Raw genomic sequence first — 27,646 nt, forward strand, 5'->3', positions numbered from 1 at the left:
CAGTAAAAGGAATTTCTGGGGAGGGATGTGAGAGGGGGGGTCAGATTGGAGGATCACATATGCACCGGTGGATGATTCACATCGATGTATGGCAAAAACCACCACAATATTGTAAAGAAATTATCCTCCAATTAAAATAAATTAATTAATTTAATAACGGGAATTGCTGCATGCCCAGATTTTCCAAATGTTAACAGTTTAATGAATTTGCCTTATTTATCTTTTCTCACTCCATACAAACGCACGCACATACATATACTCCACCAAAAACTCATTTTATTAGTTTTTTTTCTTCCATATGTCTGTTGGTAATGAATTCTTTACTTGTGGCAGAGCTTTGCTGCTGCTGCTGCTAAGTCGCTTCAGTCGTGTCCGACTCTGTGCGACCCTATAGACGGCAGTCCACCAGACTCCACCGTCCCTAGGATTCTCCAGGCAAGAATACTGGAGTGGGTTGCCATTTCCTTCTCCAGTGCATGAAAGGGAAAAGTGAAAGTGAAGTCGCTCAGTCGTGTACGACTCTTAGCGACCCCATGGACTGTAGCCTACCAGGCTCCTCTGTCCAGGGATTTTCCAGGCAAGAGTACTGGAGTGGGTTGCCCTGTAAATTACCCCATCCACTCTCTTTTTTTTCTCTCCCCTCCTACTATTCTTTTTTTTCTCTTCCTATTAACACAGACTACAGTGACAAAAAACACTTTGATGATAGTATTCATAACTTATGCTGCTTGCTGCTAGATTTTAAGACCTAATACTCTTAAACCATTTTCTGAAGGGTTTGTTGACTGTATTCAGAAATTGCTATTGTGACATTACTTACAATTCTTTGTTGTTGTTCAGTCTTTAAGTCGTGTCCAACTCTTTGCGACCCCCTGGACTGCAGCATGCCAGGCTTCTCTGTCCTTGTCTGTATAATTCTTATAGTACTATTTGGTCATAGAATTTTCAGAATGTAGTTTGTGGTTCTACTATCTTAACACTTAGCAATTTCATTGACATGCATGTATTTTGACTAATCAAAAGTAGTACTTGTTTTGGGAGAGTAAGATATTCCTTGAATTTCCATTTTTGACATATGGTGAGATTTGAAGCACATCCCAAAGCACATCTAATGATTTGAATCATTAGATTTCTCCCATTAGACTTTAAGATTATATTCATTTCATTTTTAAATTTTTTTTTACTGGGACCAGTTCTTAAGCTGCAGTTAGCTCACTTGCATTATTTCCATCAAGTTTTATTGTGTTCCCAGAGGATTTTGATTACCACATTAAGGTCACCAGAGTGATGAGCAAACAGTCTTAATTTTCCAGGTCATTGTGGAAATCCTAATTTACTCTAACTTTGCTTCAATGAAATGTGTTTTCTAGCATTTAAAAAATAAAATTTACAGAAGTATTTGACATGAATTATGTAGAAAGAGAACACAGAGCTGACTCATTTATAGGCATTAAGTTCCAATACATCTGATATTATATCTAGTTACATATATGTATTCCATGTTCAGATATTTGCCATAATTGCATAAAATAAACATTAAAAAATACATTTCTAGCATAGAGATTTCCAAGGATTGCTTAGGATCCTATATTTAAATAACCAAGTTTAGATGGGAATCTCAACCCAAACCTTCAGGGGGTAGACGTGTGCTTACCACGCTTCACATCTGCCCTCTTATTTATGGAAAGATACACCCCTGAAAGCCTGTGCAGTGTCAGGGACCATCTGTCTTACTCAAAGACATTCGCAAGGCCAGTAGAACTGCAAATGGCAGAAGACAGATGTATTTACACCTTCATGTTCTGTACCTTGAAGCAGCACTGGGAGGAAATAAGGCCTGTTTTGGCAACAGCTGTTGCTCAGCCCAACTGTGGAGGCAAAAGATGTGCTAAGAATCATTTGGTTTAATAGCCACTCATTCAAACAAAACCCATTTCTTCAGTCTAAGACTGGAGGCTTGGAAAGGCCTCCACCCTGTTTTTATCATGTGTAAATCAGCATAGTTCTCATCTATTAAAAGTGAAAGTGGGTGCCAAGGGATCGCTCCTTATTTTGGAGTGTGAAGTCTTCTTAGTTGGGACTTACAAAGCAATAGCTCATAGGTGTTTGATTGAATTAATGAATCAAATAAGTGATGAAGGGTTTTTTTAAATGCTTCTTATGTAAACATTTACTAAATAGACAATTTTTCGTCAATATGCTTAATTTTACATACATTAAATCTAAAATTATTGACACAGTCATCATTTTGTGCGCACAAGCAGGGAACAGTACATTTCAAAAAGTGGTCAGAGAGATTTCCCTGGTAGTCCAGTGGCTAAGACTCCACACTCCCAGTGCAGGGGCTTGGGCTGGATCCCTAGTCGGGGAACTAGATCCCACATGCTGCAACCAAGAGTTCACAAGCCACAACTAAAGATCCTGCGTTCTGCAACCAAGATCGAAGATCTCAGATGCCTCAACTAAGACCCGGCACAGCCAAATAAATAAACAAATAATTTTTTTTTTAAAAAAGTGGTCTTAGTAATTTCATGGGAATAAAAAATATAGAAATTGGAAGTGAAGTTACTTCCTTGCCCTTCACTAGCCGACATGTTTAGTGAAGTGACCTGATACGATTTGTTGTCTTTCACTGGTTTTCTTTTTCTGAAATCGAGCAGCTTCCTGCTGCTTTCTCCCTCCACCATGTTTGTGTGTATTCACTTTTTTGTGAACAGTTTGAGCTAGGTATTAGGAACCTTGGGCCTGACTCTGGAGAAGTAGGCTAGGGAATATAGTGAAAGAATATCATCTTAGGAGTCTGAAGCTCCATCTTCTTATCTTGGTTCTGCCATTTCCAGTGTGCCTACATGAATTTCTTCATCCGAGGTATATTTGTATATATGGATTATAACCTGTCAGCCTTACAGTGTATGAGTTTCCACCAGGTGTTCTATTATGTACTTTCTAAGCCTTATTCATTGCTATTCCCTAGGCCAGTGCTTCATAGGACCTCCATTTAGGAAACATAGATGATTGTTCTTCTTTAGAAACGGAAGCATTTAATAGCATTTATTTGATTATCTCTAGTTGAAATTTCTAGACCAAGTCTGCCATCAGAGTTTGCTAAGTGAATAACTGACATTGGCATATAGTCCTTGAGGAACATCTGTACCTCTTTCTAATTCACTTTGGTCTGCCTTGGCTTATTTAGACACTTTGACCTAAGCCTCAGATCTTATAGGTGAAGTTTGAAGAATTAAATGGGAAACATTTGGAAAAAGACATCCCCCCCGCCCAGTTACAGTGGTGGTTGTTTTTCAGTAACTAAGTTGTGTCCCACACAAAAAGAGTCAAGGTCAAAGAGTCTGTGACCCAATGGACTGCAACACACCAGGTTTCCCTGTCCTTTACTATCTCCCAGAGTTTGCTCAAACTCATATCCAGTGAGTTGGTGATGCTATCTAACCATCTGATTGTCTGCCACCTGCCGCCCTCTTCTTCTTTTGCATTCGGTTTTTCCCAGCATCAGGGTCTGTTCCAATGAGTTGGCTCTTTGCATCAGGTGGCCAAAATAATGGAACTTCAGCATCAGCATCAGTCCTTCCAATGAACATTCAGGGTTGATTTCCTTTAGGATTGACTGGTTTGATCTCCTTGTAGTCTAAATGGTAATTCTTCACTTCCTAGTCCTGTCTTATCTATATATTATTTCTTGATAACTAAGCTATAAATGTTTCATTCCAGATATAAAATAACTAGCAATGTATATTTTCATTAGGATGGATATGTCTACATGTGCAATATACATGCACAGTTTGAGTTTCCAGTTTTTGTACTAAGTCAGTAGAGTACTTAAGCCACTCCATACTTTGTTCCCTTTTACCATATATCTGTGAATTTTGGGGAGTGGGAATGGGGAGGAGATTGAGTCTCCTGTATAATGTATTGCAAATCAGCAAGCATTATTTTCTATGGAAATTTGGAAATCTGTATGTGCTATTCTACTCTGTCTTCTGCCACATCTGGCAGAAATTGAACATGAGAGTTTTTTCTGATGAAAATCTTGAGTTTGTAGTTTAAATTTGTATGTTGAATATATCTCAGATTAGGAAATTCGCCTGTATATTTCAGCTTGAATTTGCCTTCAGAACAGTAATTTGAGAGCCAGTAGTGCCATAGGTCTCTTTAGTAGTTAAAATTAAATTAATGAAAAATTTAGAGTAATACTTGAAAATGATATGAGGACTAACTTGCTTGTATCCACATGGGGAGTGTGAGTCCGTCAAAGTTACTGTTTAACATGGGGGCCTAGAGTGTAGCACAGTTGTTGGGGTTCCTGAATGTGGTGGTAGACTATACAGCTTTTCTTTACTGTTTTACACACAGTGTTGTACAGCCCTTTCTGTGTTCAGTGTGTTTAATATTTATATGGGCTCATTCTTATGTCTGTTAACTGATAGTACTTGAATTCTCACAGGACATGATTAGTTGGAAAGTGGAACTTTCAGAATATGTTTTTTTTTTAATTTTTTGTTTATTTTTAATTGGACAATAATTGCTTTACAATGTTGTGTTAGTTTCTGTTGTACAACAGTGTCAATCAGCTATAAGTATACGTATATATATGGGGATATATATACATATATATATATATCCCCTCTCTCTCGAGCCTGCCTTCCACACCCCCTGTCCCACCCATCTAGGTCATCACAGAGCACAGAGCACCAAGCTAAGCTCCCTGTGTTATATAGCAAGTTCCCACTAGCTGTCTCTTTTACGCGTGGTTTGTATATATGTCGCTGCTGCTCTCTCAGTTCATCCCACCCTCTCCTTCCTTTGCTGTTTTTTAGATGCCAAGTATTCTTTAACCCTGAAGATGGTGAAATCTAATTATTATTACTGCCTTTTATCAACAGAGTCAGGTTATAAAAGGCTTTACCATGTTCAAATAAATTCTGATTTTATTTTCCTCTTAACATTTGAACAGTCTTTACATTAGTCTTATTTTCAGCTAGGAAGACCAAAGCTTTTGTGGTACTGTGTGGCCTTTAAAAAAATGAATCAGAATTTAAACAGTTGCATAGTATTAATGATTTGGTATGGGACCTCCCAGGTGGCACTAGTGGTAAAGAAACCCACCTACCAATTCAGGAGACATAAAAGACATGGGTTCGATCCCTGGATTGGGAAGATCCGCTGGAGGAGGGCACAGCAACCCACTCCAGTATTCTTGCCTGGAGAATCCCATGGACAGAGGAGCCTGGTGGACTACAGTCCATGGGGTCGAAAAGAATCAGACACAATTGAAGTGACTTAGCACGCAGGCACAAAATGATTCGATATAAAGCACAATTCTTTCTCGTCTTCTGAGAATCTCCAGAAGAAACCCTTTGAGAACCAGTGTCAATGTTACTTTACGCTGGACTAGTATTTCTGATTTTTAGTCTCTTGGCCAACCCTGATGTTTTTCAATCAGAATTCAGCTTCAAAAGGACATAATCATGACTAAGTGGCATAGTTTTATATGGCAGGATTGCTCAACCTGCTGAAACTTAGTAGTATTTGGAAAATACACAAATTCTTAACACCTGAATATGATAATTGGAGTTGCGTTTGTTAATACAGACCATTTTAACTCATCATACACCCTAACTCACATGCTGTCTTCCTTCTTCAAACCACCCCTTGTAAAACTACAGCTGCAGGATTTTGGAGGGGAGGGTAAAGCCGTAGGTGAAGACAGCTGGATCATGGACTTGGCCTTTGTGACTTTTTATTTTCATTCTTTCACTACTGAGAAAAGATGAGGCGGGCACATTTCAAAAGAACAGCTGACACTACCCGTACCAAGTCAGTGATTACATCAGTCACTCTAATTCTTTGGTGTTTACGGGTCTTCTTTTCCATGTATGTGGCAGAGATCCAGTTTATAGGAGCGGGTAAGAAGTGGGTGAGTATAGATTGGGACCATGCCAGAAAGTGGGTCCTCACCCTATTTCCCCCATCCCCTGTCTTCCCCTTGAGCTGGGCCACTCTGTAGATTCTTTTTTTTTTTTTTTAATTTATTTATTTTAGTTGGGGGCTAATTACTTTACAATATTGTAATAGTTTTTGCCATACATTGACATGTATCAGCCATGGGTTTACATGTGTTCCCCTTCTTGGATGTAGATTCTTATTTGGCCGAAGAAGGATAACTTTCAATGCACACAACTGAATTATACTGTGAACAGTGAGAGCCATGCTGTCTTGAAGCCTGACCATGCCGCTCTTCAGTGCATGCCTGTTTACTGCAGTGTCTAGAGAGGGAGAGTTAACAGTGCATTTGGGGATTGTGAGGTTGTGGAAATCTTCTTGTTGGTAACATGCTGCTATTGCCTGGGAAGAAGAATCTAGCAGATTAAAAAAAAAAGTGTTTAATTTGTTCGGCTAATATGTTACTTTTTATACATAAGGAAAAAGGTATTTACTGGTTCTGTAGATGAGACAATCAGCTGGTCTTTTGAACTGTAGAAACTTAAAGTTTTGTTTCATTTTTGTTTGTTTGATTTTGGGGGTCACGCAGAAGCCATTTAAGGCATGAAGGACTAAGGTAAAACTTTCAAATTATTTGCAATGAATCAGCATTATTCTGATGTTTGGGTTTTTTTAAAAAACTTTTTATTTTATATTGGAGTATACCTGATTAACAATGTTGTGATAGTTTCAGGTGGATGGCAAAAGTTCTTAGCCATACATATACATGTATCCGTTTTTTCCCAAACTCCCTTCCCGTCCAGGCTGCCTCATAGCCTTGAGCAGGCATAGTTAGGGAGTTTGGGATGGACATGTATACACTGCTGTATTTTAAATGGATAATCAGGTTCCAGTGGGAACCGTGTATTCTGATATTTGGAATGAGGTGGGAGACTTGTCCAGCTTCTATACAATCTATGCGAAAGAGCAACTCATGCCCAGACATTCCAGATCACAAATTCTTCTGTTAGAATTGTTTAAACTGTTTGATTAATTCAGGTGTCTGCCTAAGGAAGAAAATGAAAAGAAGTTGGATAGTATGTATCAACAATAACTTCTTCATTTAGGCAGTATCTTAGCGGCTTCCCTCATAGCACAGTTAGTAAAGAATCTGCCTGCAATGCAGGAGACCCCAGTTCGATTCCTGGATCGGGAAGATCCTCTGAAGAAGGGATAGGCTACCGACTCCAGTATTCTAGGGCTTCCCTTCTGGCTCAGCTGGTAAAGAATCTTCCTGCAATGCGGGAGACCTGGGTTCAGTCTCTGAGTTGGGAAGATTTCCTGGAGAAGGGAAAGGCTACCCACTCCAGTATTCTGGCCTGGAGAGTTCCATGGACTAAGTCTGTGGGGTCGCAGAGTTGGACACGACTGAGCAACTTTCACTTTCACTTGTGGGCATGTAGAAATGTTTTGAACCTTCCGTTTTCTGATCATTATTTCAGGGCGTCACAGTGCCATTGAGAGACTGGTGTCTTCACATGGTCACAGTTACTTAAATTGGTGTTCGTCAAAGTGCAGGATGAGTCCAGTAACATTTTGTTTCTGATGTAATCAGTGAATCATGAAATCAATGGACAGGGGAATCATGGCTAACTTTTTTTCATTAATGAAATAGAATATAATAAAATGTAATTTTGCTCCTGGTTCTTCAAACTTAACAGCCTTATATTATCTAGGAACTTGTTAGAGATAGAGAATTGAAGGTCCGATCCAGACCTACCTACCTTGTCATAATACGCATTAATCATCACTGTAACTAAGTCCCAGCATTAATGTTTACAAAGCATTGAAATGGAAATAGTAAAGTTGATTACAAACAAAATCCCCCACATTCATTAAATTATTTCAGTTTGTTGTGTTCAAGTACATATGAGCTTATACTTTAGTACATTTATCCCTCAGTATCTGAGGGGGATCGGTTCCCACCCTGTACTGAAATCTGTGGATGGTCAAGTTCCTTATATGAAATGGCCTACACACATCTATGCATATACTTTAAGTCTTTTCTAAGTTGCTGGTGCATAGCAAGTTTTACCTTTTGGAACTTTCTGGAAATTTTTTTTTCTGAATATTTTTGATCTACAGTTGGTTGTGGATATGGGCCCTCTGGGTATGGAGGGCCAACTGCATATTTCCGTGGGTCACAGTCAAAACAACTTTGAAATGCATTGTTTTAGATGTGAGTGATGAAATCATATCTCTGGTTGTGGTCTTATCATTAACTGTGGGAGAGATTTCCTTGCTTTGTATTTGAATCATCTCTAAAGTTTTCTTTTCTAATATCTCTGTCTTCCAACTCACAGTTTCTTCTGATGTTAATAGTCTCTTGCTTTTCTGTTCTCCTCTTCATATCTTCTGTGCTTCAGTCCTCAGAACTGTACTTAGTGTTGTGCATACACTTCACTGGGAGATTGATGTTAATTAGCACGAGTTTTCTTTTTTAATGTTCTTGGCACCAAAGTTGAAGAAGAGAATTACCAAGTTATGCAGTGCTCTTTCTTTCTCAGTTTGTTATGTCTTCCTTCCAAATGTTAGATGCAACAACAGTATTTTGTTCTGGATATAATTAAGTCAGTCTTCTTTCTGTGCAAGTATGCATAGCATGTCTTAAATGCTATGAACAGAATATTAAGAAGAAGTATGTGTAACATGGAAGTCTGCCTTTGTATCCCCAGCTATATTTAAAACAAGCAGTTGTGGCTTTAGTTTCCTGTATTCCAACCTAGCCTGGTATAGGCCAGATAGAGGAAGCTAACCTCTTCTGTCATTATTAAGAGAAATGCTGATTTCCTGGAATGTGACCCTAAAATGGAAGTAAATCATACCACAGGCTTGTATTTAGTGTTAGTTCCTTTGACCAGCAGTATGCAGTACAACTTACTGTAATTAAGGAGCTTAGAAAATATGTACTTTCTGTGGCTCTGAGACAACTGGTGAACAGCAACAATGCTTATCAAATTTTTATCGAGTCCTCTTTCACTAGTGTTAAACATTTTGTGTTGCACAACCACACATGTGTTGCTACTGGTTCCACTCTTTTCTCCATCCAGTTATTCCATTTAACTTGTCCTTTGTTTTAAAGGGCCTCTGAAGTAAATTTTATTTTACCTTAGGAACCCTACAGGGGTGCTCCAGAAAAGGGGGAGAAACAGAGCATTTTGAAATCTGTAACCTTATGAAAATGAAGGGACTTGTTCCTACACATCCTTCTGTTCAGTGGTTATATCAGAGTTAGTATTGACAGCAGAATTGCAAACGATTACTAATTTTTTTAGCTATTTTATCCATACTCTTTAACAGTATTATCAACATGTATTTGTTAATATTAAATGAATTTTCCTCTAATATTTTTTGTGCATTTTCCCCCCTTTTCCATGAAGGCCTTATCTGTTTGGAGCGGGGTGTTTTTCCATAAAAGCTCCATGGTGAGTCTCAGTTCAGTCCCGCATGCCTAATTCATTTGCTGTACTCTCCGAAAGTAACTCTGTTTTGTACTTTGTTTTCAGTTGCATGGCCTATTCACAGATAGATGCACCGAATTACTGAGTCATTTGTAGATGTTTGTATTTAAGCTTGAAAAGATTAGTTTTCTTGGTTTCATTTCTTGAAAATTCACATTAAAAAAATCATAGAATAATATTTTTAAAAAAAGAAAGGAGAAGAATTCTCTCATAATAATGCTGGTATATAAGACATGGCCAGCACCCACATTTAAAGCTTTTAGTATTATCGTGATAGAAGATAGAAACTCCCTATATGACATGCTGAACTTCTGAAGACATGATTTATTTTGAAATATAAATATATTTAAGTTATACTAAAAATACCCTATAAATTTTTACTGTATTTTATTTGGTACCAAAGGAAAAAGAGTCAGTTCTGTTTTGAATAGTTTAGGTAGTTAAGGAGCTACATGGGAAAGTTTGGGTTTTACTTACAAACTCCTAAATTCCTAAATAACTTATTATTTTGAGTTATTAGCACCTACCCACTATAACTCGTTTACGTTCTTATGTAAGAGTGCATAAAATACAACTTCGGCAGTCTTAGCATGATGATCATAGAAAAGAAACAGTATAATTAATACTTTTATGTAAAGACGTGCAATAGAATGTATTTAGAGCTTGGTGTAATATGTTTAACAAAATAGTTAAAGAGTCAGAGCTCTGGAATCAGACTATCTAGGTCTTAAATTCCAGGTCACACACTACCTACCTATATGATCTTGGGCAGTTTTGTAAAGCCTGTCTATATCTTGGTTTCCTTATCTCTTTTAGAGTTACCAGTAGCACCTACCTTATAGGTTCATTATGAGGATTAAATGAACCAACGTATAAATTACTTAGAACAGTGCCTGGCACATAATAAGAGCTCAGTAAATGTTACCTGCCATGCTATGATTTCTTTTCTGGTTTAAGGGGGAAAATTCCATTTTTGAGAAGAAGCTTCTTTAAGTTAGATCCTGGTTTTGTTGTTTTGTTTCACTTCTAAGAGTGAGTGAGCCCAAGAGACATTGGGGTTAATGTAATTTATATCAATTTTATAAATTTAGTCAGAATACATGTATCTGCAATTCTCATAACTGCTTCTGAGACTTGTTTATACTGTCTTATGGTCCTAGGGAAAAGTGTTACAGTCTTTTTTCCTTTTGGACAAAAAGAAACTTAAATAATTTGACACAAACTAATTTCAGTGTTCATACGCTAATAGGAACATCTGAAAATTTCATTATTGTATTAGAATAGGGTGATAAATCATCATAAAGATTTTATCTTTAAAATGCAGTATCAAAATTAGTGCACAGATTGTGAAACTGTGATAAGCAAATTCAGGGTATACATGAGTGAAAATTCCCTGAAAGTCAATCTTCATTCTTTGTGTTAACTAGATTTTCTTCCAAAAACAAATAAGATACATGGATCTTACTCAGGAGCTTGCAGCAAACAGTGGAGTTTTAAATGCCAGATTCAACATATGACAAGATTTCTTTGTAGACTCAATTTAGAATTGAATTCCATCTCGGGATAAATTTCTCATTTTAAGTACAAAGAAAAGAGTTTTAGTATGTTAATAAAGTTTGAAGTTTTAGAGTAGACGTAAAGATGGAATGACAAATGTTGTATGTGAAATAAGAAAAGCCCATGCCTTCAACAGCTTATGTGCTCCTCAGATTTAAGCAAAAGCACTTGTCAACCAGAAATGATTTGAGGTTGAAACAAGATTAAAAGAGCTAGATTAAAGAAAGGGATATATGAAATATAGTAGACTTTTAAATCATTGCCTGTCTTTTAGAAGACTGCTTTGTGGTTTGTTTGATGCCATCGTTAGCTAGCAAGAAACTCGTTTTTAGTCACTTGTACTAGCCTCAAAGATCCTCCTTTAAAATACGTCTCTTTACTGGTGGCGCATGTTTTTCCCATTAAGATCTTAATGAAACCTCAAATTAAGGCAGCAAAATGAATATAAATTTGACAACTTCTTCCATGTTGTTTATAAAAAGCTTCTTTGTTTTAAGAGTTTTTACTATTTTTCCATGTTGTTTAGCATTCAACCTGAGAATGTTTTTATTTACTGTTTTGGAAAAAAATATTATGTTAAAGTTATTTCTTTATTTCATCAAGTTTTCAGAACTTTCAGTATAGGGTAGGATTTGCATTTTGGAAGAATATGAAACTTTTATAGTTCCTCTTAAAATGTTATATAAATTTCATACAAATTTTTTATTTTTCAGTTGAAACATTTATATTTAGCCGAGATTTTGCTTTTGATTGATCACAATTTCTGCTAATTTCTCCATTCTTTGATAAACTGTTTTAATTGTTTAAATGCATATGGTTTCAGATGAGTCAGTTTATAATAATTTTCCTTTGACAACCAGATAAGCTTGTTGGAAAGTTAACTATGCAGACCAGCTTCAACACTTTAGCCATTTTATACATTCTGAAGATTATGTATTTTTTAGGATTTTGGAATTTAAATGATGTAAAAGAATCACACACATGATATACTTTTTAAATGCAGAAAATTTAAGAGAAATACTCACTGTGAAATTTTAAAAATGAATTTTCCTTTCAATATTACAAATAAGTAACAAGTTGTTATGGAGTTCCTAATCTGCATCTAGTAAACTTTCCTATTTTTTGAATTTCTTAGCGAAAGAAAAAATATATGCACAACAGTGTAGACAAAAGGTAGTTCATTTGAATATATCTTTATAGTATATAAGGTTAATTTTAAAGAAGAGTTAAAACTTACATATCAAATTATATTTGAAGTTTTAATTAGTGCCAAGTTTTCAATCTGTTTATAAATAGTTAATTTAAACTAATCTAGTTATTCTGACACTATTGAAAAAAATATAAATTCATTTTCAGAAGGAAAGATTTATATGGAGAGGAGAATCTTATCTGCCAGGTTCAAAGAAAATCTCTTAGATCTTTAAGAACAATTTGTGATAGAATACTTTTAGATACATAGTTAATAACTTTTTAAAAAATGAAGTACTTTCATTTTCCTTCTTAGTTTTTATTTTCGAAAATAAAGCTGAAAGTGAGGGAAACTTCTAAATTCCTTTTGAAAGCCTAATCACAGTGAGGAATATAAAGAAAAGCTTATTCTCTTTAACACAAGTATATAACACCACTTGTAATTCTTATATAAATATTGTCTAAGATTTGAACTGAAGTATTGACTGTACCCTTATCATTTAGGGAATGAAAGAAACGGTGCTTCTATCTCAGCTTAGCCTTTTTCCATGCTTGTGTCCTAAACAAGGCCCCAGACCTCATTGTTGCTTTTCATGCCATCCACAGATTCACCACTTATATCTTATTTTATAGAACATAGAAAATTATCCAGATGCACATAATTTTTCTATAATTTTAAAGCCTATATCATTAGAGTCTTGCTTTTTCTCTTTTTTGTCTGTCTGTGGTTAGAGTGTGGAGAAAAAAACAAGCAGAGAAATTTAATATGTTTATCTGACTGAATTACATAATACAGAAGGAGCCAATGGGTAACTTCAATAGTCTTTGTAAATATTTTTAAAGATGTCATCATGTTAACGTCCCTAGAACATCTGATGGTATTACAAATGATTCTCATCCTATGGTTAGATGGTTAGGTCTCCTAGAAGAAATGACGAAACGTTAAAATCCTGAGTTTCAATTTAGCACCTTATTTGTTGTTGTTTTTTCATCATACATTTATAGTACTTTTGATTATGTTGTCTCTTGTATTAAGTTTTGTAAATGTGATGTTTTCTAATATGGTGAAGGTTGAATTCATTCCGTAGTCTGTTATGTTTTGCTCATAAGTGAAGACAAACTTTTCTTTTAATTTTTGAACTTGGAATTATTTATGGCACAGGAGACTATAGTGCAGGAGTTGTTAATGGAAAGGAGTCCACCAACTCTATCAGTATGTTTTGTATTCATTTGTAACCATGACACAATTGAATTTCTTGACCCCCCATATACACATAATTTTTTTTTCTATCAACTACTAATTGAATAAATTAGTTAAACACTGAGAGGCATTTGTTTTAAACTTGCAGATGTCTTAGAATTTTTAAAGTCTCTTTCAGAAGATAAAGGGAGATATTGAGAAGAAGAAAGAAAAGAAGGCTAATATTGGAGTACTTTTCTAAAATAGTTGAAACACCAATCTATAAATAAGCATGAGTTACAAAGCTAGCACTTTTCTCTTTTATTCTTTTCACATATATGTAATTTTTCAATATTTTATCTTTCTGCCAGCAAAAGGTGATTTTGCAATAGAATATTCTGGGTCATTGTAGAAAAGTTCAATTCTGCTTCCACCCAATATTCCACCTGGTCTTGGTCTTTTAAAATTTTAGGATAAAGGGCTAATTGAATCAATATTAAATTTTCTTTCTTTGGGTATTTCATATAGAAAATACTTTATTAATAACAATATTTTCTTTAGATTATGTCTCCTTTCTATTTTTCTGAAAATCTTGTACACATATACTGCACATATTTAAATTTTCTATTTTGCTTAAATACCATAGTCATTCCAAAGGTAGATTGATGATAGAACTAACTTGTTATGAATAGTCTGAGATTTTAGCTTTTGACATTGAATAATTAGACTGTAAGCCAGTAAACATACAAAATATATATTTGCTTGACTAAAGACTAAATTGATTATTATATTACAAAGGTAGCCAACTGGCCCAGTAGCAGCTTTTAAAATCTATTTAGGATGCATAGCTTAGAATGCACCATAGACTCTCTTAAGAAATGGCATGCTGCTTGTTTTCTGTCTTGTTGCTTCAGTTCAGTTCAGTTCAGTCGCTCAGTCGTGTCCAACTCTTTGGGACCCCATGGACTGCGGCATGCCAGGCCTCCCTGTCCATCACCAGCTCCTGGAGTTTACTCAAACTCTTGTCCATCGAGTCGGTGATGCCATCCAACCATCTTATCCTCTGTTATCCCCATCTTCTCCCACCTTCAATCTTTCCAGCATCAGGTTGTTTTCAACTGAGTCAGTTCTTCACATCAGCTGGCCAAAGTATTGGAGTGTCAGCTTCAGTCTTGTTGCTTACCACATGATTTAAACAACAAAAACAAAAATAACTTTCAAGAATTTGCAAAGAACTTTGAATTTTTACAATTTGTACTGTCATTGCTCCTTGATGGTGATTCTAGTAAAAAATTAGTCATACAGTTGAAACACCTTTCAAAAAAATTCTGGAATCTTTTTTTCCCCTCTCTCCTCAGTCTTCCAGCCTCCAGAAGCTAACCAATGGAAGTTAAAAGATGCTATTAATAGTTATAGGAACTTACAACTCTCTGATAGCAGTTCAGTAACAGAAACAAGGGCTCAGTGGTAAAGAATCCACCGCCAATGCAGGAGACAGAGGAGACGGGGGTTTGATCCCTGGGTCAGTTACATGCCCTGGAGGAAGAAATGGCAACCCACCCCAGTATTCTTGCTGGGAAAATCCCAAGTCCATGGGGTTGCAAAGAATCGGACATGACTGAGCACACACACAATGGAAATAAAGTCTATGAAGGAACCTTACAATTAGCTGAGAAAAAAAGAGAAGCGAAAGGCAGAGGAGAAAGGGAAAGAAATACCAAACTGAATGTAGAGTTCCAGAGAATAGCAAGGAGAGACAAGAAAGCCATCTTAAATAAACAATGCAAAGAAATAGAGGAAAGCAATAGAATGGGAAAGACTAGAGATTGCTTCAGGAAAATTGAAGATACCAAAGGAACATTTCATGCAAAGATGGGCACAGTGAAAAACGGAAACAGTAAGACCTAACAGAAGCAGAAGAGATGGCAGGGATACACAGAAGAACTGTAAAAAAGGTCATAATGACCTGGATAACCACGATAGTGTGGTCACTCACATCCTGGAGTGTGATGTCAAGTGGGCCTTAGGAAGCATTACTATGAACAAAGCTGGTGGAGATGATGGAATTCCAGCTGAGCTATTTAAAATCCTAAAAGATGTTGCTGTTAAAAGTGCTGCACTCAACATACTAGCAAATTTGGAAAACTCAGCAGTGGCCACAGGTCTGGAAGGTGGTCAGTTTTCATTCTAGTCACAAAGAAGGGCAATGCCAAAGAATGTTCAAACTACTGTACAATTGCGCTCATTTCACATGCTAGCAAAGTAATGCTCAAAATCCGTCCAGCCAGGTTTCAACAGTATGTGAACCAAGAACTTCCAGATGTGTAAGCTGGATTTAGGAAAGGCAGAGGAACCAGAGATCAAATTGCAAACATCCGTTGGATCATAGAAAAAGCAAGAGAGTTTCAGAGAAACATCTATTTCTTCATTGACTACATGAAAGCCTTTGAGTGTGTGGATCACAACAAACTGTGAAAAAGCAAGAGAGTTTCAGAGAAACATCTACTTCTTCATTGACTACATGAAAGCCTTTGAGTGTGTAAATCACAACAAACTGTGGAAAATTCTTAAAGAGTCAGGAATACCAAACCACCTTACCTGCCTCCTGAAAGGCCTGTATGCAGGTCAAGAAGCAACAGAACTGGACATGGAACAATGGGCTGGTTCAAAATTGGAAAAGTACATCAAGGCTGAATACTGCCACCCTGCTTATTTAACTTATATGCATAGTAAGTACATCATGCAAAATGCCAGCCTGGGTAAATCACAAACTGGAATTAAGATTTCCAGGAGAAATATCAGCAACCTTTGATATGCAGATGATACTACCTGATGGCAGAAAGTGAAGAGGAACTAAAGCACCGAGGAGCTAAAGTGCTTCTTGATGTGGGTGAAAGAGGAGAGTGAAAAATTTGGCTTAAAACTCAGCTTTCAAAAAACTATGATCAGAGCATTCAGTCCCATCAATTCATGGCAGATAGATGGGAAAAAAGTGGAAGCAGTGACAGATTTTACTTTTTGGGCTCCAAAATCACTGCAGGTGGTGACCGCGGCCACAAAATTAAAAGACACTTGCTCCTTGGAAGAAAAGTTATGACAAACATAGGCAGTGTATTAAAAAACAGAGGCATCACTTTGCTGACAAAGGTCCATGTAGTTCAAGTTATGGTTTTTCCAGTAATCATGTACGAATATGAGAGTTAGCCCATAAAGAAGGCTGAGCACTGAAGAATTGATGCTTTCAAATTGTGGTGCTGGAGGAGACTCGTGAGAGTCCCTTGGATTGCAGGGAGATCAGACCAGTCAGTCCTAAAGGAAATCAACCCTGAGTACTCATTGGAAGGACTGATTCTGAAGCTGAAGCTCCAGTATTTTGGCTACCTGATGTGAAGAGCCAACTCATTGGAAAAGATCCTATGCTGGGAAAGATTGAGGGCTAAAGGAGAAGAGAGTGGCAGACCATGAGGTGGTTATATAGTGTCACCAACTCAGTGGGCATGAATTTGAGCAAACTCCGGGAGATAGTGAAGGACAGAGAAGCCTGGTGTGCTAAAGTCCATGGGGTCACAGAGTTGGACATGACTGAGCGATTGAACAACAATAGCAACATTGCAGCTGTGGCAAATGCAGCAAAGATATGAAATTGTTGGTAGAAATATTCATTTTATCACAGAATCTTGACACACACACACACACACAAACCTATTATTTTATGCCCTGTCAGTGGAAGTCTTTGGTGTTTTAGGCATGGATGTGATTTTTATGGGTAATAACTTGGAGTGTTTAGAAAATGTTAATATTGGAAAGAAGAGGCCTTTTCATATATGACAATGTGCATCATATGGATTTTGTCAAAGGCAGACACCAAATGGACCAAGCAGAGTGGCTTCTGATCCAGACATTTTGCTTTCCCTACCAGGAAGACATCAAAACAGAGGGCCCAGGAAATCGGATATGTGAGAGACTATTTCAGGTGTCATAACACCTGGAAACTGAGATTACCAAACTGAAGTCTGATGTTTTAAAAAATTAGTTGAAGACTGTGTGCTATATAGGAGATAGTTAGCGTTAAGAACTAAGATATGGGAAGGCACTGCCCTGAGTGCTTTCTGCACATTACGAAATCAGTGGTTCTTAAACCTGAGCGGTTGCCAGAATTTCTGGAGGGTTTGTTAAAACAGATTGTCAGAGTGGGGCATGGCTTGAAGATTATTTGCATATCTAAGAACTTCTCAGTGCCAGGGTCCATGCTTTGAGAACACGGTGTATTATGGTAATCCTTATAATAACCCTACGAGGTAGGCATTATGATCTTTCTATTTTATATATTAGTTCTGTGAGCTCTGAGAGGTTAAGTAACTTAAGCGAAATTCACACAGGTGCTTTTGTACCTGGGATTCAGATTCATGTTTTTACCTGACCCTCCAAACCCAATCTTTCTCCATCTAACCTTACTTCATTAAAAGACAAAGAGATAAAGGATAATGAGCAAAGGAAAGTAGAAATAATGTCATTTGACATTGGAGACTGACTAGCAGAGTTTATCTAAGGTCCCTGGTGAAATTGCTAAGGAACTTTTGAGCAGACTAGACAAGAGATACAGGATTGAAAGAAGACAATAGGTTGTTATCAGAAGTTGATTGTACTAGAAGCTGGAAGCTGAAATGGGGAAAGCAAAGAGGAAAGCTTGTATTTTTTATGGTAGTTAGGTGAAGTAGCAGAAGTTACTTAATGCATTCTTAAACATTAGAAGAAACAGAACAAAAATAGACCTATCATTTTGACAAATCCACAAAGAAAAAGTAAGAAATAGGAAGATCAGTGTTTATAATTGCATTAGATCGTTAGGTCTCCTCTCCAGACATTGTCTAACCATACATTGCATGCAGCTCTGAGCATTGTCAGGGTTCCGTTCTGTATCATCTTGTGTTTTCATACGTGCTGTGTCCATTCAACTGTATTGTCAGTCTCATGTTTTATATTTAAAATGGAATGATAAGCTATTCTATTATTATTAGAGGTTTATGCTGGTTTTATTGTTCCACTTTGAAATAACCAGGGAAATATTATCCACTTCAAATAAGTTGACTTGGATTTTGGCAGCACATTCTTCAAAAAGAAGTCAGTTCTTCTTCTGGGTCTTATAAGTTGCCATTCTGATAATACCCTGGAACTTTGAACTAGTTTTGCTGCCGATCACAGTCTCACAACCTCCAGTTCTACTTAAGGCAAAATGCATGTCTACATGGGGCAGAATTTTAAGGGAAATAATGTCATTATCTTGAGGACTGTTATTTCATCTTGGTAATTTTTTTCTATCATTTTATCTTTTAAGCAAAGTTAAACCACCTCCACAGATTTCACCAAGCAAATCAATGGGTGGAGAATTTTGTGTGGCAGCAACGTTTGGGACATCCCGATCATGGTTTGCAAATAATGCAGGTCTGAAAAGAGAAAAAGGTATGTGTTTTTACTGAAGTTAAACTTATCATATGTAATTTGTGTTTCTTGAAGAAAACTCATAGCAATTCTCTTTGAATAGAATAATAGAATTTTCCCCCAACTCAGTTAGTATTGTCTTTCCTTAACTACCCAAGTCTCGTCAACAGGAAAGGCTGTCCTCTCACTATAAATGTGAAATAAATTGCCCATTGAGTGTTTTTATTTTGTTTTGCTGGTGACAATATATAGGTGCTCTCAATGTTGTCAGTCCCATATCGTTATATGTAGCTTTTACATTCTTCTCAAACAATTTTCACGCCACTGTCTATGAAGTGTGGAGAGGAAAAATGCTGTTATCCCTATTTTAGAGATGAAGAATTTGAGTTCAGTGAGTTTAAATAATTTAGCTGAAAACACTAGTTAGTAGGCAATGGTATCAGTTTGAATCCAGGTTTTCTGATACATCTCTAAGAATAACCAACAACAGCTCTGTCATGTTATAAATTAAGATATAAAAACAGGCTCCCACTCAGAAATAAGAATCATCTTTTATGGTAACCAGTGTCCCTTTGAACTTATATAGTGTTGTTTGTTTTTAAATCCCTTCTTTGACCACCAGAATCAGCTTACAGAGATACTGTATATGATCCCTTATTGTTCTTAGGTAGAAAAGAGTGCCTACTTTCTTGGACCAAGTGTTTCATTTTGAATGTTAAAAATTTCCTCTTATTATTGTGATCCTATTGAAGTAGGTCAGAAACTGAATTGTTAGCAAAGCCCTCTTCTGATGAGTTCCACAGGCTGTATTGTTCTTGGCAAAACGGCTCTCCTTGACGCTTAATACTGGCAGTCAGACATCAGCTCTTTCCCTCGTCATCGCCTTTCAGTGGCCCTTTCCTTGGAAATAGGATCCCAGGCACAGCAGGCTCTTTACCTAAGCGGGAGAGGATACAGTGGAGTAGGCAAGCCTTCCATTTTCTTATCCCGTCTTTATTTTTTTTGTTACCTCCTTTGCTTTAACGATGCTATCGAAATGACTTTTTGTTACTAGTTAAAACCCTCTGTGAAGCTCCTTTTCAAATGCTTATCCCTTTTGTTCTAATTACCCTTTTAACTTGCTACTCCTTTATGTCCCACTGACTGGTCATTAGCCATGTTCTCAAATCAGCTGTAATTGAGTCCTTTGGCAGAGAGATAAGGTGACCCACCCAGCACTCATGAGGGATTTTATGTGCTCCTAGGTTTACTATAAAACCCAAGATAGAGGACTAAACCTGTCTTGGTAATGAGGACATGTGTACATGTTCTAAAGTCATTTGACTAGATCCATACTCAGCACCTGACCTCAAAGCATGATGATGCTCTTCATTTACTGTGGGGGCCAGTGAGCCCACTGAGAGGAACGAAGGAAGAAGCTTTGGGGGAGGAGGACATGATCCTGTTTCTCATTTGTTTGTTTGTTTTAATCCAGAAATTTAAAGGAGAAACTTTTCTGAGAGGGAGTATGTGAGAAGTTAGGCTGATTTAGGCAGACAGAGTCTCTCATGCAGTTGAGTTGGTACCTCCAGTATAACTAAATCTTAGTCCCTACAGGGTTCCTTTTCTGTCAGTCCTTCCCTCTCCCACCTGGTATTCATTTTTCGTGTTGTGGGACAAATTACTACACTGTAGGCAAATGCAAAAGATTGTATAATAATGTTTCAGCATACTAGAATTTTGAATATATTTGTGTCATTCTTGAAATGAATTGCTTAAAGATTTAAAAATATTCTGATAGCAAAGAGCTTTTCATGTTCATTGTTGTTGTTGTGCTCAGTCGCTAAGTCATATCCGACTCTTTGAGACTCCATGGACTGTAGCCCACCAGACTTCTCTGTCCATGGGATTTGGAGGCAAGAATACTGGAGTGGGTTGCCATTTCCACCTCCAGGGGATCTTCCCGACCCAGGTATCGAACCTGCATCTCCTGCGTCTCTTGCATTTCAGACGTATTCTTTACCTGCTGAGTCATCAAGGAAGCCCTTCATATTTATTAGCATCTACTTATAAGAGACAACCTTTAGTCAAGGAGTGGGCACCATGTGAAAAAGTTTCTGCCTTCTTATTTTTGCAGCCAGCCTCAGGAACAGATTGAAGGGTCAGTAACTTGAAAAAATGAAACTCTTCTCCTTTTATGCCATTATCACATATCCAGCATCTGTTTTTCTGTTTGTAGATCAGTCCAAACAAGTTGTAGTTGAATCCCTCTACATTATTAGCTGCTATGGGACCTTAGTGGAGCACGTGATGGAGCCACGACCACTAAGCACCGCCCCCAAGATCAGTGATGACACCCCACTGGAAATGATGACATCTCCTCGAGCCAGCTGGACTCTGGTTAGGTAGTATCTCTTTTTGTTTTTTATTAAAAAAAACTCAACTTTGTTGAGATATAAAATATTAAAAAGTGTACAATTTGATAAGGTTTGACATATGTATACAGCTGTGAAACATCACCATAATTAACATTATAAATACATTGTTGTTTAGTTGCTCAGTCATGTCCGACTCTTTCGCGACCCCATGGACTGTAGCCCCACCAGGCTCCTCTGTCCATGGGATTTCCCAGGCAAGAATACTGGAGTGGGTTGCTATTTCCTTCTCTAGGGGATCTTCCCGACTCAGGGATCAAACCTGTGTCTCCCATATCTTGTGCATTGCAAGCAGATTCTTTTACCACGGTGCCATCTGTGAAGCCCCACGTTATGAATATATCCTCACCTCAGATATTTTCTTATGCCTCTTTGTAATCTCTCCTCTTGCCCCTCTTCATTCCTACTTCACCCACTGAGCCTTAGGCAACCACTGGTCTGCTCTCTGTCACTGTAGGTCAGTTTATTAATTTCTAGAATTTTATATAAATAGAATCAGAGTGGATACTCTTTTTGTCTTTCTTCTCCCAGCAAAATTATTTTGATTTATCCCTCTTATCGTCTAGTCGTAGCTATGATTTTTCCAGTAGTCATGTATGGATGTGAGAGTTGGACTATAAAGAAAGCTGAGCACCAAAGAATTGATGCTTTTGAACCGTGGTGTTGGAGAAGACTCTTGAGAGTCCCTTGGACTGCAAGGAGATCCAACCAGTCCATCCTAAAGGAAATCAACCCTGAATATTCACTGGAAAGACTAATGCTGAAGCTGAAGCTTCATTACTTTGGCCACCTGCTGCAAAGAGCTGACTCATGTGAAAAGACCCTGATGCTGGGAAAGATGGATGGCAGGAGGAGAAGGGGGTGACTGAAGATGAGATGGTTGGATGGCATCACAGACTCAATGGACATGAGTTTGAGCAAACTCCGGGAGATAGTGAAGGACAGGGTAGCCTGGCGTGCTGCAGTCCATGGGATCGCAAAGAATTGGATGCAACTGAGTGACTGAACAACAAATGCCTCTTGTTGCATTTTTTGATAATTCATTCCTTTTTTAATTGAGATATAATTTACATGTAATATGTATAATACAATTCAGTCACTTAAAGTGAATTTTCACTATGTTGTGCACCCATCACCGCAGTCAGTTTTTTGAGGGTCTTTGTTGCGGCACGAGGGCTTCTCTTGTGGCACATGGGCTTGGTTGCCCTGCAACATGTTGGATCTTAGTTCCCAAACCAGGGATCAAACCCACATCCCCTGTATTAGAAGATGGATTCTTAACCACTGGACCACCACAATCAGTTTTCATCACCCTCCAAAGAAACCTCATATCTGTTAGCAATCATGAGGTCGCAAAGAGTTGGACACGACTGAGCGACTGAACTGAACTGAATGGTACAGGAGAGACAGAGAAAATTGGTCCTGATGTGTGTGGAAGTGTCAGTTGCTCAGTTGTGTCCGACTCTGAGACCCCATGGACTGTAGCCTCTCTGTCCATGAAACTTCCCAGCAAGAATACTGGAGTGGGTTGCCATCCCCTGCTCCAGGGGATCTTCCCGACCCGGGGATCGAACCTGCATTTCCTGCATTATAGGCAGATTCTTGACTGTCTCAGCCATCAGGGAAGCTGTGTATGGAAGGAAACAGACAAAAATGAATATGAAAATGATCTCTCTCTGTTTGACATTTAAAAATATTCTTGTATTGATTTTTGGCAGCTCCAGCACTCTTTCCTACTACTTGACTGCACTAGATTGATCTGATCAATATCTTATGTGTCAAGCTATTTAGGAGTGGGCAGATCTAATTAAAATTAGTTCACCATCATTGAAATAAGTGGCTTATTTTGGACCTCATGCTAATCAGGTCTTTAATAAGTCAACCATTAACTGTGTTTTTTTAACCATTATTTTCTGCTTTATTTTATTTTAAAATGTAAATATATTCTAAGAATAGAGGGCGCTAACAATTGTCAGAAACGCTAACAATTGTCAGAAATTAGGTAAAAATTAGTTGTGACATTTGAATTTTACACTTCCTCTCTGTTCAGTGTTTTGAATGTCTTGTCTATCATGTTGGAGGGTCATCTGCTATTAAACTAATATTGACTCTGTATAATTTGTATGACTCACTGCCACCATTTTATTCTTCCTAAGCAGATGGCCTTGTGTTCCAGGTTTCAGCACTCCAACAAGTTCATTTTAATGATTCAAATGATAGTGTGAGTTTATATCAGTGTCTATAAGTGGTGACAGTGATAATGATTTATATTCCATCTGTTAAGCCTGAATATTAATAATCTTCTGTTATTTCCTTAGAACTCCTCAATGGAATGAATTGCAGCCACCATTTAATGCAAACCACCCTCTGCTCCTCGCTGCAGATGCAGTACAGTATTATCAGTTCCTGCTTGCTGGCTGTGAGTAGTTCTTGATTTTTTCCTTCCATACGGTATTTTGAGCTTTCATCTTAAAATGCTGACTTTTAATGCAACCATGCATATTACCAGTGATCCATAGGCCAGAGGCCATAAACAATCTGATGGAGACAAGGAAGATATTTAATACAATGATACATCATAAACTTTAGCACACATTAAGTGTGCCTCTGGATGTTCATGTTCCCTGGTCATGACATATACCCTTACTTTTATATAAATTGATAGAGAATATCTGGTGGGCTCAAATTTTTTTTTTTTAAACTAAGGATTCTAGGATATAATAAGGTTTCATAAAATTGAAATCTATTTCTGACATTAAAAAAAAAAGTTACACACTTTTTGCTGTGGAAATTGTATTAGCAGGCTTTTTGCTTTGTAGGATGTTTTTTTGCAACGTTGAAGTAGTGACTGCAGCTCCATAAGGATTTTGTTTACTTTTGATCTGAGTTCTTTTTTTACTTAAGGAGAAAAAAGTATACATTGAGCTAGAAACAGCCTTCTTTGTAGGTGAGACCGGAAAAGATAATTTAATATTTATTATCCAGCTTACAGCTTACGGTCATAGAATTAAAAATTCTTTACAATTATAATGCAATTCTGTAGAATTCACTGAATCCTTAATTTAACTGGATAGCTCTGAGTACTGTATGCTTTTAGGAAATTTTCTGTAAATCAACACTGACATATTTTTAATGGAGTTTTGTTCTATCAGACTTATTTTCTTGCTTGGTTGTATTATGCAGTATGAAGTAAAAAATTTGTAAAACAATTTTATGTTTATAATGTGTTATATGTTATACGGGAAACAGAGAAAGTGTACTGACTTTGCACTAAAGTTATGAAGCTCCGTAATTGTAACAAATAATTGGTTTCATTTCTCTTATATGATTGAATTCACTGATTCTTCCAGCATGTATTTATTGAATGACGTCTCTGTGTCAGGAACTTGTGGTTTAAATCGGAGTACTGTGTTGCTTCTGTCCTCAATGAATTCAGTATCTAATTCAGGAGACAGATGTTTTATCAAAACCTAGAAGAAAGTGAGACAGGTCATCAATGAAGGGTTATACATGGAATTGTGAAGGCAATGGCTTAAGTTGCTAAATTGTTTACAGAGGGATAGTAGGTAAGTGGTTTTCTCATTTAAGAAGCAGAGAATATAAAAGTTCTTAGGTTCTAGGTTATCTAAGCATATATTTAACTCTATCATATGACTTGGAAAAAACATATATTGCTATATAATGTCAGTGTTTACAAGAACATTCTCCCATACCTCTCTACAGAGGTATGAATGGTTAATTGTTGAATTAAGTATAGTTGACCATTTCAGAATTAACGCCAGTTTTCTTTGTTTAGTTATTTTTTAATACGCTTTGTATTTGTTTGTTTTGGCTGCACAGGGTCTGCCCTGCTGCGGGGGTGCTTTCCCCGGTCGGGAGGAGCAGGGGCCGCTCTCCGGCAGCCCTGTGCAGGTTTCTCATTGTTGCGGCTTCTCTTGCTGCAGAGAATGGGCTCCAGGCCATGCTAGTGCCCTAGTAGTTGAGGCAAATGGGCTTAGTTGCTCTGTGGCACATGGGATCTTCCCAGACAAGGGGTTGAACTCATGTTCCCTGCATTGGCAGGCAGATTCTTTATCATTGGGCCACCAGGAAAGCCTCTTTAGTTATTTTGACAGGTAGTAGCAAGTACCAAATATGTAGAAAAAGATACGGGCAAAATAAAAAAAAAATGCAGCTATCTCTATTCCTTGGCTTATTTGTTCCAGTGAGTTAAGTTAACTTTATTTTAACAGCTCTAAACACCTTTGTCCAATTCTTCGAACTATAAAACCCCCCAGGTGCATGGCTGAAGAACCACAACTGTAGCCCAAGCTGTCAGTCGTTTTCAAACATTGCAACAATACCATCAGAATTTCACCTTAGAAAGAACACACTGGCAGTGTTGTAAGAAGAGGTTCAGGAGTAGGAAAGAGGTGTGGCAGCTACATGATACTGGAGCAAGATGGGAGGGCGTTAATTAAGGCTTTTACAGAGAAGACAGAATAAACCTGTGAGATGTTGCACAGTTGGACTAGAACAAAATTAGGCAATTTGAAAGTCACTGATTGATTTCTAAATAAAATACGTAATGTAATGCATGTCATGTGAGATGTTTTGAATTCTAGATGGACTAGCATAGGAATAAGGATGAAAAGGCCAAGGTTCTAAGTTCCAGACCACCTCTCATTAACTTGATAAGTATAAAGTATCAATAATAATACTTGCTCTTGTGAAGGTGTTATTGTGGTCAATGCAGTGATGCTAAGCATCATTCTGAACCTTTATTTCTTATTTCAGAAATAAATAAATATTTTCGATTAATAGACTTCAAGGACTTAACAATGGAATACCTATTCTGAATCTGTGATCTTGACCTTGTTGCCACATCTGTTGTCTAAGTGACAGACTTAATATGTGTGTCCTATATCTAGGTTACATAATTGTTGTGTTTCCTCTTATCTAGTGAAACGTTACTATAGATATAAGTCAATTTTAAAAACACCTCAGAGATAGGTAATTCTGTAATAATTATTATATTACTTCTTTACATCGACAGCAGAGACACAGATTTAGCCTGGATTTTGAAGTCATGTTTTCTTACATAAAGAAAGGCTATTGGGGACATCCCTGGTGGTCCAGGCATTAAGAATCTGCCTTGCAATTCAGGGAACATAGGTTTGATCCCTGGTTGGGGAAGTAAGATCCCACATGCCACAGAGAAACGAAGCCCACAATTCCGCAGCTACTGAGCTCGCACGTCACAACCATAGTCTGTGTGCTGCAACGAAGGATCTAGAATGACACAATGAAGACCCCACCTGCCACAATGCAGCCAAATAAATAACTTTTTTTTAAAAAAAAAGGAAAAAGGCTATTTGATTGAGAGTCCTGGACAGACTAGTATATTTCATGACTGAAGAAATTAAACATTCAAAACATGGACATCTGCATCAGAGGAGTAAAAGCTGAAATATAATTGGTTAAAGCAATGCTGGAGCTGGTTTAGAGAGAATACCTTTACTTGCCCATCTGTTGAGCCCATCTTTATGCAGGTTAGAGCCTCCTGAAGAAGACTTTCATACTACCTTCTTGCTTTCTCTCCATTTCCCTTACTGAAACCATTTGAAAAGATGATATTGTACCTGGCGGCAGGAAGTTTTTGTTTTACTTGACCATGTTGAAAATCTGCAGACTATTGATAATACAGTACTGAAAGTATCTTCAAATATAATCATTTGGACTAAAACTGTAATGCAGACTTCACTAGTGTCAGCAGCATTTTCTTTGGTTGTATCTGAATCTGTGGACCAAGTGAAGTAGACTTGTACAAATTCCGGAAGTTGTAATAATACCGGACAAAGAATGATGTAAGTGGAAATGCGAAAGACACTTTGTCGCAAGGAGACGAGACTAGGAGAGCAGGATGTTTAGCAAGGAATCCCCACCTCCCCTTCCAGCCCTGTAATCATAACAAGTACACCGCTAGTTGATAAACAAAAGTTCTGCATATGTGGCCAAAGGGTAACTGGTGGGCAGGGAAAGGGAAACGTGCCTGAACATTAAAGACTTCTTAGCTAAATATAGTGAAGTAAGTGAAAACTCCAAATTTTGTATTCCTAACTCTAGTCACATTTACTACCTGTACTAATTGAATGGAATGATTCAAAATTGAGCAATTTTGGTGTATAAATTGACTCATATGAGCCTGCCCCTTACAAGGTCACTCTGGATGTGGAATTTACTTCCTTGTTATTAGGGTGAGCCATAAGAAATTGCTGTTTAGAATAAGCCAAAAAAGTCATATGGTTTGAGTAGATTGATTAGTTTATGTGTATAAAGAAGATAGGCAGATGGTAATCTAATCTTGCTATCTAGCTCAGTGAGGGTAAAAGTTAAGAATCTAATACTTAAAAAAAAGTTTTGCCTGGGTC

The 27,646-nt window shown here is 37.4% G+C and overlaps 1 protein-coding gene across 20 annotated transcripts in view; it reads left to right on the forward strand.

Moving 5' to 3' along the window:
• The window catches only part of BCAS3 (BCAS3 microtubule associated cell migration factor), a 611,473-nt gene that overhangs the window by 266,409 nt on the left and 317,418 nt on the right, over positions 1–27,646 (forward strand). For 14 of the 20 annotated variants that reach the window (XM_081584991.1, XM_081584990.1, XM_081585001.1 and 11 more), the window contains 3 exons: positions 18,719–18,843; positions 21,041–21,206; positions 23,555–23,655. In XM_081584991.1, coding sequence (XP_081441117.1) covers positions 18,719–18,843; positions 21,041–21,206; positions 23,555–23,655 — 392 coding nt within the window. Of the gene's footprint in view, positions 1–9,377; positions 9,423–18,718; positions 18,844–21,040; positions 21,207–23,554; positions 23,656–27,646 lie in introns of all 20 variants that reach the window. The other 6 variants (XM_081584989.1, XM_081585003.1, XM_081584994.1 and 3 more) reach the window with 1 other exon arrangement.

Source organism: Giraffa tippelskirchi, chromosome 3, assembly GCF_054371585.1.
Source record: "Giraffa tippelskirchi isolate mGirTip1 chromosome 3, T2T-mGirTip1v1.2.pri, whole genome shotgun sequence".
Taxonomy (NCBI): domain Eukaryota; kingdom Metazoa; phylum Chordata; class Mammalia; order Artiodactyla; family Giraffidae; genus Giraffa; species Giraffa tippelskirchi.